The sequence below is a fragment of the Delphinapterus leucas genome, chromosome 1, assembly GCF_059928025.1.
Source record: "Delphinapterus leucas isolate spDelLeu-1000000601 "Yukka" chromosome 1, BTC_Dleu_Yukka2, whole genome shotgun sequence".
In the NCBI taxonomy this organism is placed as follows: domain Eukaryota; kingdom Metazoa; phylum Chordata; class Mammalia; order Artiodactyla; family Monodontidae; genus Delphinapterus; species Delphinapterus leucas.
In genome coordinates this window covers 160,007,837-160,027,366 of record NC_143129.1, presented here as the reverse complement: position 1 = coordinate 160,027,366, position 19,530 = coordinate 160,007,837, and the positions used below count along the sequence as shown (strand labels likewise).

At 42.2% G+C, this 19,530-nt stretch overlaps 1 protein-coding gene across 1 annotated transcript in view; it reads right to left on the bottom strand.

Annotated features, from left to right (window-relative positions):
* The window catches only part of SF3A3 (splicing factor 3a subunit 3), a 29,109-nt gene that overhangs the window by 2,405 nt on the left and 7,174 nt on the right, over positions 1 to 19,530 (bottom strand). The window contains exons 7-15 of the mRNA XM_022575297.2: positions 19,355 to 19,437; positions 18,306 to 18,444; positions 16,956 to 17,024; positions 16,459 to 16,526; positions 16,195 to 16,302; positions 14,988 to 15,057; positions 12,826 to 12,990; positions 12,621 to 12,731; positions 11,404 to 11,494 (exon numbers count right to left, since the gene is read on the bottom strand). Coding sequence (XP_022431005.1) covers positions 11,404 to 11,494; positions 12,621 to 12,731; positions 12,826 to 12,990; positions 14,988 to 15,057; positions 16,195 to 16,302; positions 16,459 to 16,526; positions 16,956 to 17,024; positions 18,306 to 18,444; positions 19,355 to 19,437 — 904 coding nt within the window. The remainder of the gene's footprint in view (positions 1 to 11,403; positions 11,495 to 12,620; positions 12,732 to 12,825; positions 12,991 to 14,987; positions 15,058 to 16,194; positions 16,303 to 16,458; positions 16,527 to 16,955; positions 17,025 to 18,305; positions 18,445 to 19,354; positions 19,438 to 19,530) is intronic.

The window sequence follows — 19,530 nt, the reverse complement described above, 5'->3', positions numbered from 1 at the left end:
CAACAAACACTGAAGACATTAAAATGAGAATTCTGACAGTTCAATAACTAATTATTCCAAAGATCACGAAAAGGGGAAGACATCTACAGACACCACCCTAGCTTCAGAGGGAGGGGATCAAACACGTACAAAGACAGGACAGATAACAAAACTAGGGAAAGAACAACTTAAACCTGTAAGAATGGTGTCAGGAAGGTGCACCCTTAGAACAAAGAGCTATGTGGAGCAGATGGACAGGTCTGCTGCTACAGAGATAAGATGATAAAATATTAACAGATTATATCCTTTCACATTTCCCATCAAGTAGAACAATCTCTAAACTTGACCACACTTTAAAAAAAAAATTTTTTTGGCCATACCGCATGGCATGCGGGATCTTAGTTCCCGGGATAGAACCCATACCCTCCGCATTGGAAGGCGGAGTCTTAATGACCAGGATGACTAGGGAATAAACTTGACATGATTAGAAGGTATATCCTATAGAGGAAGCTGAAGTCTAAGATGGGTGAAGAAATAGTAAATGGGACAACATGTAAGAACGTGCTTAGCTCTGTGCCTGGTGTACAGGCGCTCAACTAATCATCTTTTCCTTCCTTGCTAATTGCCTTAAATTAGCTGAAGTCTTCAGGCCCAGAAAATATGCACATTACAAATGAATGGAGAATTTACCAGGTGCCAGGGCAGGGCCTTATCATATTCTTTGTCCAGGCCATTCAGGAATCCAACCCAGAGTGGTTCGAAAATACCAGATATCAGAAAGGCTGTCATGATTTTCTTCTCTTTTCTTTTTTTTTTTTTAAGACAGAGTGTGGGCCATCTCAGAAGGTGGGAGGCCCCGAAATATAGGGTGGTTAGTTTTTTTAAAAAATAAATTTATTTATTTTATTTATTTATTTTTGGCTGTGTTGGGTCTTTATTGCTGTGCGCAGGCTTTCTCTAGTTGAGGCAAGCGGGGGCTACTCTTCGTTGCAGTGCGCGGGCTCCTCATTGCGGTGGCTTCTCTCATTGTGGAGCACGGGCTCTAGGCACGCGGGCTCAGTAGTTGTGGCTCATGGGCTCTAGAGCGCAGGCTCAGTAGTTGTGGCACACGGGTTTAGTTGCTCCGCAGCATGTGGGATCTTCCCGGACCAGGGATCGAACCTGTGTCCCCTGCATTGGCAGGCGGATTCTCAACCACTGTGCCACCAAGGGAAGCCCCTGTCATTATTTTCTCAAAGAAAAAAGTGGATGTAGGAAACTGGAGCAGTGAGGGAGATGTTACTCTTCAGAGGAATCTGAAAACAGAAAAAAATGGAACCACCTCTGGGCGCCAGCGTGGGTTCACTAAGAATAAGTGAGGCAAATTAATTTGAATTTCCTATTTTTGATGGGATAGTGCCGACCTGATAAAAGGTATAGACACAGGATATCATGATTTTAGCAAAGCGATTGCTCTCACAGGCAATGTCCCTAGAGTTCATGAAAACATTGTAACTCTCATGATACTGCCATAAACAAGATGGTGTATTTGAACCTGATGCTATTAGTTTATTAGTTTAGTAGACTTATACCTAGTGAATATTGGTCAATTGTGACCAACCACCTAAATGGGGAATCTCTGGTGGCAATTCCATAGGGCTCTTTCTTAGCTGTCTTTTGTTCACCTTAAAAAAAATCATAAGTCTGGAACGATGGAATGATTAAAATAATAAATTTATAAGTGAAATCCTTCATTTAAGTAAAAAAAACAAAAAACAAAAAACCTACTGTAACTTAAATGACAGTACTGAATCTCTCCCTCCTGGCTAAAAGCGCCAAAAGGAAAACTTCAACAGAATGATCTAAAACAAAGACAAGCAAATCCAGTGTGACAGCTGTGTCAACGGTTACTTCCTTGCCCACTCCCATTAGGGAACACATCTTCCCAAGGTGTTCTGGAAGGAGCAGTCCTGGTCTAACAAGTAGCTATTTTTGCTGCCAGCTACTGAAAAGACAGCTAGCTGACTGGACTACAGATGTCACCTGACCCAGCTGCACCTACCTATTGTCTTTCCCAGATATTAGAAATTGGGACACTGAGAGACTGAGCTGGATGATGGCAGGCTCTGAAAACTGAAAAAGGTCATACAGGGCAAGGGCTAGAGTTGTCTTCACTGTGAGCTAAGGCTTAAAGAGAAGACACAAGGAAGTGGAGAAGGCATACATGTAGAGGGAAGCATAGCTGGATAAGCATATACTTGCTAACATGATGGAGGGCATGGAGTTAGGTTTTAATTGGTTCTCTTCCTCATAACCAAAAATCCTTAAGATGTCTAGTTTTGATGCTTTCAAAAAACCCCAAACCCAAAAACCACACACAAAATCCAGGTTTAATAAAAAATAACTATTCCACCGATAGGAAAAGAAGAAAAATTGCAGAAACTCTACAGAATAGAATTAACTTTGATTTCATAATTGATTGGTGCCTACTATTAGTGAGACACCTGAGATAAAGTCTGTCATGATCTTGTGGGAGTCAAGATATATAAAACCATCTATCTGTTACTGAAAGTCCTAAAGGAAGACAGAGAGTTAATCTAATATACTTAAAGGGAGGAATAATCCCTGGGAAAAGAAAGGGAGGGGGAAGGTGATGATAAATTTGTAATAAACCTATAAATGATCTATTGGGGGGGGATGAAAAGAGAAAGTGATATTGAGGTAGAAGTGAAACTACAAATGCTATGTAGAGAACCTACAAATATTAGAACCTACAAATATTCAAGGGAAGTCATGATGGGTGGAAATGATACAATAAATCAAAGAAGTGGTAATAATAATAATAGGCATATAACAGAAATTGATAAACCTAGACACCTGAATAAGGACATAAATATTGAAAACTATGAATAATGGAAAAATCATGAACCTGCCAATAATATTCTGGAAAAAAAATTAAGTTTTCTAAAAATCTTTGTATGGCTAAAGAGAAAATGCATAAAGTTTTTTCTGGAATACCCCTTAATGATCGTCTCAAAAACATCTACTTGATGAGGATGATTTAAAAGAAGGATAGCACTGTGGAAAGAGAAGAGACTGCTGTAGAACAGACATGGGTTTGCTCCATGGCTTTCTTCCACTTACATGCTATGTGACTTTGAAAAACTTACCTCATTTTCCCCTTCTGGAAAATGTGGGGGACCTCCTACATCACTGGTTGCTCTGAAGATTAAATGAGTGTAAAAATCTCCTGTTTACCTGGCGTACACCAGGCACCTGGTAAATGGTAGCTAGTAACAGTAAGATTAAACTCCAAATGAAAAGATAAAGGTGACTCTGGATCTCACGCCTCAGACTGCAGAGGAGCCCACAGGTGAAGCTGATGATGACGGCAGCTTATGCTTCTTCACTGAATACGTTCTACCCTGTGGTCAGACAGGCTGTAGCACTTGACCTGCACTATCTCATTTAAACTTTGAGACAACTCTCTGAAGTAGATATATCAATATTATTACCACCCACATTTGATGGATAAGGAACTAAAAGACCTAACTTGTCCTGTGTCCCATAGCCAGTAAGTAAGCGGTGGAGCCATGATTTGCACCCTAACCAGTGGCCTCTCCAGGGTCTGCACACTTAACCACCACATGAAACTATATTAGGAATGTGGTTTTGAACCAACTGTACCCTTGAAGCAGAACATATGAAAACATATAAAACTTGACAGAATCCATCAACCAAGTCCTAGGGAAAAAGATCATGACAAGACGTAATGGAAGTAAAACCTACTATGCATAAAATAAATAAGCTACAAGGATATAGCACAGGGAATAGAGCCCATATTCTATAATAACTATAAATGCAGTGTGATATTTAAAAATACTGAATCACTATACTGTACACATGAAACATATAATGTTGTAAATCAACTATACTTCAATTTAAAAAAATCGAAATAAAAGAGATAATGGCAATCTGAAAGCAGAAAAAACACTTTTTGTAAACAAGGTGATAAGGATATTGATAGACATGAGATTAAAGACATAATGTCTCCAGAATCACTATGAGGGTAAGACGTACAGAATTTACACTGCTTCAGGCCATCCAGATATAATCATCTCCTATAAATAACTCAACTAATAATACATATTAATAATAATAGAAATTTGTAGTAGAAAGAAACTATTAGATGAAACATTAAAAGACTTCCCTGGTGGCACAGTGGTTAAGAATCCACCTGCCAATGCAGAGGACACAGGTTCAATCCCTGGTCTGGGAAGATCCCACATGCCGTGGAGCAACCAAGCCCATGCGCCACAACTACTGAAGCCCGCGCACCCTAGAGCCTGTGCACCACAACTACTGAAGCCTGCACACTCTAGGGGCTGTGTGCTGCAACTACTGAGGCCCGCACGCCTAGAGCCCATGCTCCGCAACAAGAGAAGCCACCGCACCGCAACAAAGAGTAGCCCCTGCTCACTGCAACTAGAGAAAGCCCACACGCAGCAATGAAGACCCAACACAGCCAAAAAACAAAGAAACATTAAAGTTAGAAATGTTAGAAAACTACCTGTTAAAGAAATAGCTTCAAGTCTACTATATAATCTATGTAAGTGAGAAATCTAACAAGATAACCTTTCCAGCAAAGGAGTTAAATATAAATAGATCAATTAATACACATTGTAAAGAGCTTAATATCCCTATACAAGGATAAGCACTGATGACTGGGGTAAAAAAGAGCCCACATTTGCTGCCAAAATTTTGATAACTGGGGAAATGGTCTAAGTCTATTACAATAGAACAAACAAGCTATCAGGTAATGGGAATTTCGAAAAGAATATGGGAGTGATCAATAAGGTTACAATACAATACTGAGTTTATGTGGCTCAAATAACACAAATTAAAATATACACAAAACTGGCAGAAATGCAAGAGACAAAGCTTAATTACAACTGGAAATGTAAACATGTCTTTATCAGAATTCAAAAGAAATAGATGTAAGTATGAAATTAAAAACCTGAAAACTGCAGGAAATTTAAACAGCCTACAGGTGGAGAGACATACTTCCTTTCAGGTATACATAAATCTTTAACAAATCACTGACTATATACTTGGACACAAAGATAAAATACATTCTAAAGGCAGAAATTCCGTAACTTACTGCATGGACCAAGAAAAAAAAAAAAGAAACAATGAAAGAATCAGTGCTTTTAAAAATAATTACTGAATTATTCTTTAAAACTCAGAAACAACCTCTTTAATAAACAAAGCTCTAAATATAACATATCAATAATGGATATTTCCAATGGATTCCTAACAGAATGATGACTAGTTCTAAATGCCTGTATTAGAAAGAATAAAGAACAAAAACAAGAAAGTTCTTGACTAACCAAAGCAATTTTGAGAAATAAAAATAGTGCTAGAGGTATCACACTCCCTGACTTCTGACTATACTATAAAGCTACAGTAATCAAAACAGTATGGTAGTGGCACAAAAACAGACACCTAGATCAATGGAACAGAATACAGAGCCCAAAACAAACCCATACACTTATGGTCAATTAACCTATGACAAAGGAGGCAAGAATATACAGTGGGGAAAAGATAGTCCCTTCAATAAGTGGTGCTGGGGGACTTCCCTGGTGGTCCAGTGTCTAAGACTCCATGCTCCCAATGCACGGGGCCTGGGTTCAATCCTTGGTCAGGGAACTAGATCCCACATGCCGCAACTAAGAGTTCGAATTCTGCAACTAAAGATCTCGCATGCCTCAATGAAGACCTCGTGCAGCCAAATAAATAAATAAATATATATCTTTAAAAAAGTGGTGCTGGGCTTCCCTGGTGGTGCAGTAGTTGAGAGTCCACCTGCCGATGCAGGGGACATGGGTTTGTGCCCCAGTCCAGGAGGATCCCACATACCGCGGAGCAGCTAGGCCCGTGAGCCATGGCCGCTAAGCCTGCGTGTCCGGAGCCTGCGCTCCGCAACGGGAGAGGCCGCGGGGGTGAGGCCCGCGTACCGCCAAAAAAAAAAAAAAAAGAAGTGGTGCTAGGAAAACTGGACAGCTACATGTAAAAGAATAAAATGAGAACATTTTCTCACATCACATACAAAAATAAACTCAAAATGGATTAAAGACCTAAATGTAAGACCAGAAACCATAAAACTCATAAAAGAAAACAGACACAGAACACTGTATGACATAAATTGTAGCAATATTTTTTTTGATCTGTCTCCTAAGGCAAAGAAAACAAAAGCAAAATAAATTAAACTTAAAAGCTTTTGCACAGCAAAGGAAATCATTAACAAAATGAAAAGACAACCTACTGAATGGGAGAAAATATTTGCAAATGATATGACTGATAAGGGATTATTCAAAATATGTAAACAGCTCATACAACTCAACAGCAAAAAAACAAACAACCTGGTTAAAAAACGGGCAGAAGATCTGAATAGACATTTTTCCAAAGAAGACATACAGATGGCTAACAGGCACATGAAAAGATACTTAACATCACTAATCATCAGAGAAATGCAAATCAAAACCACAATGAAACATCACACCTGTCAGGATAGCTGTCATCAAAAAGACCAGATAACAAATGTTCACAAGGATATGGAAAAAGGGAACCCTTATACTGTTAGTGGGAATGTAAATTGGTGCAGCCACTATGGAAAACAGTATGGAGGTTCCTCAAAAAACTAAAAACAGGGCTTCCCTGGTGGCGCATTGGTTGAGAGTCCACCTGCCGATGCAGGGGGCACGGGTTCGCGCCCCGGTCCAGAAAGATCCCACATGCCGTGGAGCGGGTAGGCCTATGAGCCATGGCCGCTGAGCCTGCGCGTCCAGAGCCTGTTCTCTGCAACAGGAGAGGCCACAACAGTGAGAGGCCCGCGTACCGCCAAAAAAAAAAAAACAAAAACTAAAAACAGAAGTACCGCATGATCCAGCAATTCCACTCCTAGGTATGTATCAGAAGAAAACAAAAACACTAATTCAAAAAGATACATGCACTCCCAACATTCATAGCAGCATTATTTACAATAGCCAAGATATGGAAGCAACCTAAGTGTCCATCAACAAATGAATGAATAAAGAAGATGTGGTGTATGTATACAATGGAATACTACTCAGCCATAAAAAAGGATGAAATTTTGCCATTTGCAACAACATGGATGGACCTGGAGGGTATTATGCTTAGTGAAATAAGTCAGACAGAGAAAGACAAGCACTGTATGTTATCACTTACATGTGGAATCTAAAAAATAAAACAAAACAAGTGAAGATACTAAAACAAACAGATTCACAGATATTGAGAACTAGTGGTTACCAGTGGGGAAAGGTAAGGGTCGGGGAGGCAATATAAGGATAGGGAATTAGAGGTACAAACTACAATGTATAAAATAAATAAGCTACAAGGACATATTGTACAACACAGAGAATATAGCCAATATTTTATAACTTTTCTTTTTTTGCACAGCTTGTGGGATCTTAGTTCCCCAAAACAGGGACCAAAGCTGGGCCCTCCGCAGTGAAAGCATGGAGCCCTAACCAATGGACCACCAGGGAATTCCCCAATATTTTATAACTTTAAATGGAGCATAATCTATAAAAATTTTGAGTGACTATATTATTCATCTGAAACTAATATCAACTATACCTTGAAAAAAAAGTAAGTTCTTGATTATAGACTTAAAAAAAGCACAAAGAAACAAGATTGAAGAAAATAATAGTAAAAAGGAAATAGTAATGGGGTGGTGGTGGTGGGATGAATTGGGAGATTGGGATTGACATATATACACAGATATGTATAAAGTAGATAACTAATAAGAACCTGCTGTATAAAAAAATAAATAAAATTCAAGTCAAAAAAAAGAGGAAAGAGTAAAACTCAGAATAAAAATATTGAGTTTCCTACTTTAAAAATATTGAGTTTCATAATAAATCAAGGAATTGTATTGGCTATTAACTAAAGAATCTTCTCAGAGTGGTCCCCTTGTATGAAGAAGTAATCTCTATTTAAAGTTTCAAATGACAGAAGAGAATGTAGCATGTAATCCCATTGATTTTATGACAAAAATATGGTTTTGATCACTAAATCTGACAAGTGTCTGAAAGGAAAACAAAAAGCACATCTTTTATTTATGAATGTAAAAACAAAACTTCTAAAAAGAATCCTCACAGGGTAAATAACTGCATTAGGAACTTCCCTGGTGGTCCAGTGGTTAAGAACCCACCTCCCAATGTAGGGGACGTGGGTTTGATCCCTGGTTGGGAAACTAAGATCCCACATGCCACGGGGCAACTAAGCCCACACACTCTAGAGCCCACACACCACAACTACTGAGCCCGTGTGCCGCAACTAAGACCCGATGCATCTAAAGAAAGAAAGAAAGAAAGAAAGAATGGGCACAAGTCTAATACAAATACCTCACTAAAGAAGATGCACAGGGCTTCCCTGGTAGCGCAGTGGTTGAGAATCTGTCTGCCAATGCAGGGGACACGGGTTCGAGCCCTGGTCTGGAAAGAGCCCACATTCCACGGAGCAACTAGGCCCGTGAGCCACAACTACTGAGCCTACGCGTTTGGAGTCTGTGCTCCGCAACAAGAGAGGCCGCAATAGTGAGAGGCCTGCGCACCGTGATGAAGAGTGGCCCCCGCTTGCCGCAACTAGAGAAAGCCCTCGCACAGAAACGAAGACCCAACACAGCCAAAAATAAATAAATAAAGAAAGAAAGAAAGAAGATGCACAGATGGGGATTTCCCTGGCGATCCTGCATGGTGTGCAGTGTGGCCAAAACAAAAACAAAACAAAAAAAACTGCATTAAAAGAATATCTACCACCCAGTATGAAATAATTCAGGAATGCTGTTTTATTCAAGGCCTGATAAAAGAGAAAGTAGTAAAAATGTTGTCATCTTTCTTTTGAGGAATGTGATAATAAAATCATAAGCCAGTTTTAAAATTAGTGTAGCTGCATCACCATGGTCCTTTAAAACAGCATCCAGGGAAGGACGATTTATTGCCTGCTTCTATTTAACATAAGACTTGGGGGCAATGCTTAGGAAAAATAAATACATGGAACAAAATTAATTAAAACATCCCCTTTGTTTTTGTAGTTGGCATGATTGTAAGCCTAAAATAATGTAAATAGTTCAATTACAAGGCATCAGAAGTAATAAATTAACTCAGGCAATTTGCAGGACATAAGGAAATATATACAAGGGACCTCCTTGGTGGTCCAGTGGCTAAGACTCTGCACTCCCAATGCAGGGGGTCCGGGTTTGATTCCTGGTAAGGGAACTAGATCCTGCATGCTGCAACTAAGATCTGGTGCAGCCAAATAAATAAAATAAATATTGAAAAGAAGGGGGGGTGGAGAGGGAGAGGGGGAGAGGGGGAGAGGGGGAGAGGGGGAGAGGGGGAGAGGGGGAGAGGGGGAGAGGGGGAGAGGGGGAGAGGGGGAGAGGGGGAGAGGGAGAGGGACTTCCCTGGCGGTGCAGTGGATAAGAATCCGCCTGCCAATGCAGGGTACACGGGTTGAGCCCTGGTCTGGGAAGATCCCACATGCCACAGAGCAACTAAATCTGTGTGCCACAACTACTGAGCCTGCGTTCTAGAGCCCGCAAGCCACAACTACTGAGCCCGGGTGCTGCAACTACTGAAGCCCGTGCACCTAGAGCCCGTGCTCCACAAGAGAAGCCACCACGAGGAGAAGCCTGCACACCACCACGAAGAGTAGCCCCTGCTCACCGCAACTAGAGAAAGCCTGCACGCAGCAACGAAGACCCAACGCAGCCAAAAATAAATACATTAAAAAAAAAAGAGAGAAAATACACACAAAAATGAACAGTGATCTATTTACTAGTTATATGCAGCTAGAAAATACATCTAAAAATGAGACTGCATTCAAAATGCAGCATTATGGTTCTATGACATTTCATTATTATTTTAATTTCCTCCCAACAGAGTAAAGGGTAAAAAATGAAGAGGCTAACTGGATAATCTGATAACAAGGTACATTTAAATTCTGATTAGAGGAACTGTATATCCCGACTTGTAAATGAATAAAGAGACAAAACAGCAAGGAGGTCTTCCCTGGTGGCTCGGTGGTTAGGAATCCGCCTGCCGATGGAGGGGACATGGGTTCAAGCCCTGGTCTGGGAAGATCTCACACGCCACAGAACAACTAAGCCCGTGCGCCACAACTACTGAGCCTGTGCTCTAGAGCCCGCGAGCCACAGCTACTGAGCCCGCGTGCCACAACTACTGAAGCCCGTGCGCCTACAGCCCGTGCTCCGTAACAAGAGAAGCCACCGCAATGAGAAGCGTGTGCACGGCAACAAAGAGTAGCCCCCACTCACTGCAACTAGAGAAAGCCGCGCACAGCAATGATGACCCAATGCAGCCAAAAATAAATAAATAAAATAAATTTTAAAAAAATTTTAAAATTTTAAATTTTAAAACAAAACAAAAAAAAAACAGCAAGGAGGAGTCTCCAAAGCTGACTCACACAAAATACTCAATGAAAGAGTCCCCAGAGTCCACAGGTTAAATCAGGGATCAGGGAGCTCTTTAGAAGGTCATTTCTACTTGGCTCTGCCATGGAGGATTTGAACAACCCCAGAGCTGGGAGCCAAAGGAGTTAGCTGAACAGGCAGTGGAGTAGTGTGATATGCACACCTGAGAGGGAGTGCCTGAAATTTAACAAAGTGGAGTGGTAAAATTACTTTCTTCACAGTCTAACCCACGAACAGTGAAAACATGACAGAGAAGAGATAAACTAGAAAGAAAATAAGAAGGCTGTGAGAAAGATGGCAAAAGCTACCACTGCCAGGCAAACAGGAAGCCTGACTGAGGTCCCTGGGCGCTTCAACAACACACTCCTGGACACATGCTGCACTTGGCTTTTTCTCCAAGACGTATTTTGCTGCCGTGTTGCTGGGTATCTGCCCTGTCACCTCAGAAATAAGTTTACTGAGACCATTTCTACTTTTTCCTTCATATCTGCAGTTAACATAGTAAAGTCAATTCAAAAAATATACATAAACCCATTCACTCAAAATCTTGCATACAGGGGAGTTCACAGACCCCAGTTAAAAGCCGTTTTAGGGAATTCCCTGGCAGTACAGTGGTTAGGACTCCGAGCTCTCACTGCTGAGGGCCCAGGTTCAATCCCTGGTCGGGGAACTAAAATCCCACAAGCCGCACGGCACGGCTGAGGGGGAAAAAAAGAAAAAGCTGTATTATAGTCAGCACAGAGCTCTTCTCAAGGGAGAAGAATCAGTACTACTGGCTAATTCATCCCCTCAATAATCAGTGAATGTATGTAGGACTGTAGTAGTTTGTACATATCCACAACCTGCTGCCCTTGGGCCTGGACACACCAGGGTTATCAGGACAGTGAACTGTAGGTCTGACCTCAGGAACAATAAAGCTTACTTACAGGAGACGGCGTCTTCAATCTGTGTCACGTTAGCAAAGTGGGCGGTGTTTGGGATGCCCAAACACCTCATGCCATGAGCATGACGCCATTCCTGGGAGAAGCAAGAGGACAATGTGAAACGGGATGACTGAACACTGAGCATTAACTCCATTCTACTCATAAGCCCTACCCTGACCCTTTGCAAAAGGCTCCACCTAAAGGCAGCGATCCTTTTGTGGCTCTTGTTTGTAGACAGCTGGCTGTGACTGACAAGAGGCCGTTACTTCAAAGCAGCACTGCACTGTTTGCCTCACTGGGCTGGTTTATAAAAAACCTAGATCCAGACAAAACCTGTATCAAGACCACAACTCACCAGTCACCTCCCAAGCAAACCCCCCCACCAGCATGAGTAAGCGTTACTGATGGCTCGTCAGCGTCATCTTTGGAAGTAAAGCAGAAGACTGATTATCAGATATAGGCAAGGGTACGAAAGAGACCAGTAAGAGGCGCTGATGCAATGACAGTTCTGGCTCAGGGACAGCAAATGGCATGGGCCCTGGATGCCAATTCTAATTCGTTGGAGGTGGTGTTGAGAAAGATTCAGAGAGTACTCAGGACCTTGGCGGAAAAGACCCCAGGATCAGTTAGATCTGTCTGAGGGACAGAGAGAGGAGTTCATATAAATTCGCCATCCTTGGCTACATCTAGCAAGTCTTCCATTCTGTAAAATTTCCTTCCAAGTACTAAGAATTGAAGGCAGAAACAAAACAAGGGTGAATTCACTTACTGGAGTACCACCCAGATAATGCTTTCTCTCAAGAATAGCTTGATAAATGTCATCCCCTTCGTTTCTTTTTTTCAAGAGGCAAAGGCCCATTTAAGACCCAAAGAGGGAGGCGGTCAGCCCTTTCTTTGGTCCTGAGTACTAGCAACAGGATAGAGAAATGACCAAGGAGTCAGAAAGGCAAAACAAAAAATAAAGAGCAAGCAAGAGAAAACAGAAATGAGGTTCAAACAGCAGAGTGGTGGGCTGCCTCCAGAAACCATCTCAGGTACTACCCAAGGCTGGCACTGGTGCCAGAGGCCAAATGCCACATGCTGGACTTTAGATACACTCCTTCTCTGATTCTCTTAGGCTCTGGGCACTAGTGATCCTCTCAGGCTGCTCCTATCCTCTTCTCTAAAAGACTCATGTTTCATGCTTCAACATCCAGGAGAAATGGCTCTGAATTCCTTACAGCAAAATGCCGCTGGAAGGCCTTGGGACCTCGGTAGGTGTAGTTTCCACAGATCTCACAGTTATAGTTGATATTCAGGCCATGAAGCTTATACAACCAGTAAGGAATGGGCTAAAAGAAATCAGATAAAAAACAGTATTAGACTAGTGTCTGCATCTGCTTCCAAAATGGGATATGAGGGAAAGATGGTAGTGTTGGGACTGACTTTGCCATCCCAGCCAAGGGGCAGGTTTTTTGGGTTGTAAATGATTTCGTTCTCTTCGTCTTCACTTTCGCTCTCGCTGATCTGCTCTTCCTCCTCCTCCTCTCGCTCTTCTCCGGTTCTTGCCTGCTTGCGCTGTACATTTTCATGAGTGAGATGTCGCTGTTCCTAAGTCAAGCCCATAAATGAAAAGGGAAGTCAAAGAATAGTGCAGGACAAGAAGGGAAATTTCCTATTCTGCTATAACCCTTGCTGACCCCTCACTTCCAAGGATTAGGTTTTCTTCCTTGTCGAACAAAGAGAAAGTCTTGTCTTCAAATCAGAATTCCTCATCGGCAGAGGAATAATTCTCCCCTGATCTTAAAGGAAAAAGCCAAAGGGTTTATAAAGCACTTGCCTAAGTTACTCGTCTGAGCCCACGAACTATCACAGAACAACAGAGAACAGTCTCTTCTCTTCTGTCTCTAAAATATCTCCTGAACCGGTCCTTCCTTCTCCTTCCCACTGTTATCGTTCTCACCAAGATGACAACCTTCTAACTTGCCCTGAGTCTCTCCTCATTCCAGTCCAGCTTCCACGTTGTTCCCAGATTTTTCTGCTCAAAAAAACCAATCTAATGCTACACTTTGCTTAAAGAACTTTTATTGGCTTTCTGCTGCTTAAAGGACAAGGTTCCAATTTCCAACATAACTTTTCAAATTTCTCTGACCACTCCCCCTCCCTTACAAGGCACACCCATATACACTGGTTTCCTCATTATTTCCTTTCATCGTATTTTACCTTCTTGCTTGCTGTTTCCTCTACCTGGAACATTTTTATCTCCCTCTTTCTACTTAGAACACTCAATCTCAATGTATTACAGCATGTGTCACATTATACTGCAGTTATTTGTAGCCCTCAGCCACAAAGTGGGCTTTTCGAGGGCAAGAGGCTGTGTCATATTCACTACTGTATCCAAAGATCTAGCATAATGTCTGGAAACCAACAGGTGCCAGTAAGTGGTGAAATAATGGTAAAAATAACATCAGTACATAACAAGAGCAACATCTAGAAACCATTTTTGGCTGGAACTGGCTGGAATTCCAAAGACAAGAGTGCCACCTCCTGGCAGGGAAAGCAAAATGCTCTCAAAGGAGGGAGAAGTAGTGGGCACACCTGTGTCAGGGGCACAAATCTGCCTCTCAGTCTTCTTCAGAGGACTGGCAACACAGACTGCTGCCCACCCTAGCACAGCGCAGGTTTACTGTGGAGAATATAAGCGCCCCCAGTATCCAATGTCTGGCTAGCCTCCTCTTATCAAAAGCAGTTGTAATAGAAGGAAACAAAAAGATGAATCTTAGTTTTATAAGCTATTACATAAGTGGTCCTCAAACAAGGGCAGAATGAAAACGTCCACGGCAACTGACAGAGACACGCAGACCAGCTATCTGAGCCGGAGCCACCTGCTCGCTCAAAGCACCATGTGAGCACTTGTAGAGGCAAAGGCTCAAAGTGGTTGAAAACTACACAAAGCAGACAACCAGAAAGGCCAGTCCTCTGCAGGACTCCCAGAGACACTGACCACCTTCTCTGGATGAGTGGTGCCCTTTCCTCCGCCTTCTCTTCCCTGAAAGAGTCATTTCCTCCCAGTTGTCCCTTCTTTCACTCCGAGATAAGCATCGTGGTCAGGTTAGGCCTTTTTCTACCCACAACCCCCACTTCAGCTTCTTCTTGAAAGAATATTCAGAAAGGAGCAGCTCATAGCCAGCTCTGTACCACTAACCTCCCGGCCCTAAGAAGTTTCACACAATCTTGTGAACACATAAGGAATGCCTTTTCAGAATAAGTCACATCTGAAAAGCTACTCTTATCTGCCTTTTGGGTCACCCCTGGGTATACTCCAGAGCTCAGGCAAAGAATCTGGATACTAAGGGGAGTCTGTTCTCTCTGCCTAGCCTCATGGGATTGGGCAACCTTGGGAATATCACCTAACAACAGACACCTAAGAACAGAACAGCACCTCAATAAAGGGCCAAGTACCCTGGGAGAACCCAATTTTCTGCTGAAGTAGTTTGATATGTATCTTTCCTCTTGCAATCCTAAAAAAAAAAAATCCTACAAATTCATATTTCTCTTACTTCCCCATCTTGTAGCATTTACAGCCCTCAGCAGAGTCAGTTACTCACCCCAAGAATCTCTACATATTCGTAGATCTGGGCTTCTAGGAAAGCAATGTCTTTGTTCCTCTCAGTGTCTCTGAAAATAAGAAAGAAACTGTATCACTCAAGGGTTCTTTTACCCAATGCCCTGTTCCGTATATCTGGGAACATTTATTCCATGGGTGCATTAAAAATTACAAGCATGTGAGAGATACCACACTGTGAAAGCAAATGCTCTGTTCAGCTCAGGACTCGCTGATAGAAGTACTGAGGTTATTTCTTAGAATGCATGGAAGCTTCCCCTTTGACCTCATTCTAGAAGGTGAAAGACATATCCAGGTATTTAAGTTTCCATGATTATAACATACAAAGGAAATGTGGTACAGAAGAGCAAGCTCTGGAACCAGCAGACTTGGGCCCAAATCCTGACCTTGCTCCTTAGTAACTGTGAGATAACAGACACACTCCATAACTTTTCTAAGTCCTTATCTGCAAAAAATCAGGATAACTTTTTGGGATTGTTTTGAGAATTAGGAAAACCACATATAAGAAACACCCTGTACAGGGCTTCCCTCGTGGCGCAGTGGTTAAGAATCCACCTGTCAACACGGGGACACGGGTTCGAGCCCTGGTTCAGGAAGATCCCACATGCTGCGGAGCAACTAAGCCCGTGCGCCACAACTACTGAGCCTGCGCTCTAGAGCCAGCGAGTCACAACTACTTAGCCCGCAGGCCTAGAGCCCGTGCTCCGCAACAAGAGAAGCCACCGCGATGAGAAGCCTGCGCACTGCAACGAAGAGTAGCCACCGCTCACGGCAACTAGAGAAAGCCCGTGCACAGCAACAAAGGCCCAACGCAGCCAAAAATAAATAAAAATAAAATAAATTTATTTTTAAAAAAAAACCTGTACAAACTGTCATTAGTAAAAATGTACTTAGAAAAATAGTTTTGAACCTACTTAGTTTCTATAAGCTACAGAGGTAACAAAAGGTACCCAGGGCACAGTTTCAACTTTACAGACATCACCCACTCTCAGTCAGCTGAGTACAGACTGTCTTTGGTTTATAATAACAATGAGAGCACGCTCTGCCATTAGCAGAGAGAAAGAGCTGATTGGCTCTCGATGGATCAATAGTGGTGATAAAACAGGCTTTAAATTTTCTGTTGTGGTAAGAATTCTGCATGGGAATAAAAACTTTAAAGTGTCAGCAGAGGTGCGGCCCCAGCCACTCACCGCTTGGTGCCCTTTGACTTGGGATTTTTGGCAAACAGAGAGGTGTCGAGTGACTCCAGGGACTTTCCTTTGGTGCTGAATAGCCTCTGGGCTCGCTCTTCTAGGGTCCTAAGGAGACACAAGGGGCAAAGGAATTCAGGACTACTTTATACGCCTGCTTATCTTTGCAGTGGGGGGTGACAGAACAAGGGAATCAGAGCCACTTAGAAGATTGTCAAACACACAGTAAATGAGACAGTTCTGATAGAAAAACCAGCCTCTTACCCGCCACACTTCAGGCCTAAAGCTAAGAGTGCAGATTTCAATCTGTCCAGACCCAGGGAGGCCAACTCCTGTATGAAAGAGACAAGTTACAATTTTATATAAATAGACTTGGAGAAACAACAAATGCTGAAACTTCATCTTTGCAGGCTGGGGTGTGGGTGTTCCTAAAGCTGTGGCAAGACCACACATTCCACAGCCAATCTCCTAGCAGTACGCCCCAACTCTCCAAAGAGGCCTTGGGGGGTTAAGTTCATACATAACCATACTGGTAGTGTTCCATTACCTCCACTACAGCTTAAGATGGTTAGAATTTTTAGTTTATAGTTTTCAAAGAAGTTGGATACACTTTTTATTCTTTTTATCTTTCTACATTCTTTGTAGATGCTTGGACCCAAGAACTGATGTCTTATAAGTTTATCACATTAAAAACAGGAGACTGAGTGATCCCTCTGAGGAGTGAACAGGCAAGACCAGCACAGTGGATAAAGAAAACATACCTCCCAGGAGGAGAATGCAGAGAGGTCAAGATGGGCTCCGGCATGGGTCAGGGCACTGCTTGTCTCTTTCTGGAAAGAACAATATGATGTTTATTAATACCCAGGTTTAGAATGAAGGCAAGGGAGTCATCTAAAGTACAGGCACACCTCAGAGACATTGCAGGTTTAGTTCTAGACCATCACAGTAAAACGAGTATCACAATAAAGCAAGTCACATGACTTTTTTGGCTTCCCAGTGCATATAAAAGCTATGTTTATACTATACTGTAGTCTATTAAGTACACAACAGCATTATGTCTAAAAAAACAACATGCATGCCTTAGTTAAAAAATACTTTACTGTCGGGGCTTCCCTGGTGGCGCAGTGGTTGACAGCCCACCTGCCAATGCAGGGGACGTGGGTTCGAGCCCTGGTCCGGGAAGATCCCACATGCCACGTAGCAGCTAGTTCGTGCACCACAGCTGCTGAGCCTGTGCTCTGGAGCCTGTGAGCCACAGTGCTGAGCCCACATGCCACAACTGTGGAAGCCCGCGTGCCTGGAGCCCGTGCTCCACAACAAGAGAGGCCACCGCAATAAGAAGCCCGTGCACCACAACAAAGAGTAGCCACTGCTTGCTGCAACTAAAGAAAGCCTGCGAGCAGCAATGAAGACCCAGTGCAGCCAAAAATAAAATAAATAAAACAAATAAATTTCTTTAAAAAAAAAAAACTTTATTGCTAAAAAATGCTAACCGCCACCTGAGGCTTCAGTGAGTCTTGGTAGTAACAAAACTCATGGATCACAGACCACCATAACAAAATGAAAAATGGCACTAATAGATTTGCTTGACACAGGGTTGCTGCAAACCCTCCACCTGTAAAAAAATGCACCATCTGAGAAGTGCAAGAAAGCAAAGTGCAGTAAGATGAGGTGTTCGTTATCAGGTGCTGGTTGGCCCCTTATACACATGTATGAATGACAACCAAATGCCTACAAGAGCAGAGCAAAAAAAAAAACCAGATTGAAAAACTCTCCCAGAGATTTCAGGAAAACTCAAGTCTGTCCCCAGGAATGAAAACATAAAGATTTCTAGCATATAATTATATCAGTTTTTGGTCAGTAGGAACCACAGAGCAGTAATGACATGGTTGGTGAAACTCCTGGGCCCAGCCAATGGCAAGTGGGCCCTGACAAATCTCTTTCAAAGTACACAGAGAAAACCCAGCATACTTGGCAGACAACATCTCATGGCCATAACTGATCTCAAGGGATCAGCACCTCATGCCCTAAAGCAGAGGCTCAAGATTACAGTAAAATAATTAGTTTACATCCCTGGCATGTCCTCCACCCACACCCCCACTGGAGCTCACCGGCCATCCAGGAAAAGTACCATTCTCCCACTTCTTCTCAAACTCATTCTGAATTTTCCCAAAAAGTTCATTCTGATCTTGGAGAGGTTTCACTCTATCTGTGTAATCCTGAAGGTACTCAAGCAGCATCTCCAGATATCTACAGAGGAGTAAATAACACAGAGACAGCAAGGTTTCTATTTTTGATATACTGTTATGCCCTGTAAAAGATACTTATAATTCCAGTGAAACTAGTTTTTTCAAGTAAAAATACTACTTTAAAAAATGAGCTTACAATTGGCTTTCTCCTAATATGTCTTTTTTTTTTTTAAACATTTATTTATTTGGTTGCGTCAGGTCTTAGTTGCGGCAGGCAGTCTCCTTAGTTGTGGCTCGCCAGCTCCTTAGTTGCAGCTGGCAGGCTCCTTAGTTGCGGCATGCATGTGGGATCTAGTTCCCGGATCAGGGATCGAACCCGGGCCCCCTGCTTTGGGAGCACGGAGTCTTAACCACTGCACCACCTGGGAAATCCCTCTCCTCATATGTCATCTTGATTCTGACCTTTCCTATCTTCTTTCATCCTCATGATACAATTCCAAATACTAAAGTCTTAACTCACATTAAAAGATTTTAGGTAAAAAGAAAATGAGAAAAAGAGAGGAAGGTAGCATACAGATTACTAACCAGGGGAATAACAACACAAACAAAACTTAAATCTATACATCAGACCCAGGCACTTAACTTCAATCACAATCTGAGAAAGTCTAATTTTTTCCCATTCAACTCCAAAGACACAGAGCCACCTGGATGGGAGACTTCCTTCTACAATGAGACAACATTAAGAACAGTATGGGTCTAAGATCGCGGATGTGCCCATAGACACACATTCTTCCAGAGCCAGAGTATTATGGTTTTGAAACCATGTCATTCAAAATTCCTATCCTCCAATAAACCTGGAAGTCATTCATATATGCCTTTCATGCAACAAAATTCAAAACTGCCCTCAAACCTTCTCATTAAACAATCTTCTAGTTAAATCCAGTAGAGGCCTAGAAACTAGTAATGGCTACCTCTTATACTCTGCATTCTTCCTTTCTTTAGGAATGTCAAACAACTGGTCGAAGATTGACAGGTAAGTGATATAATCCAGCTTCTGGAAAGAGAAAAGGAATGACAAGAGATTCAGTTAGGTGTTTGCACCAAGTTGCAATATAATCTCCAATAAATGAGATTAACAAGGCCCAGC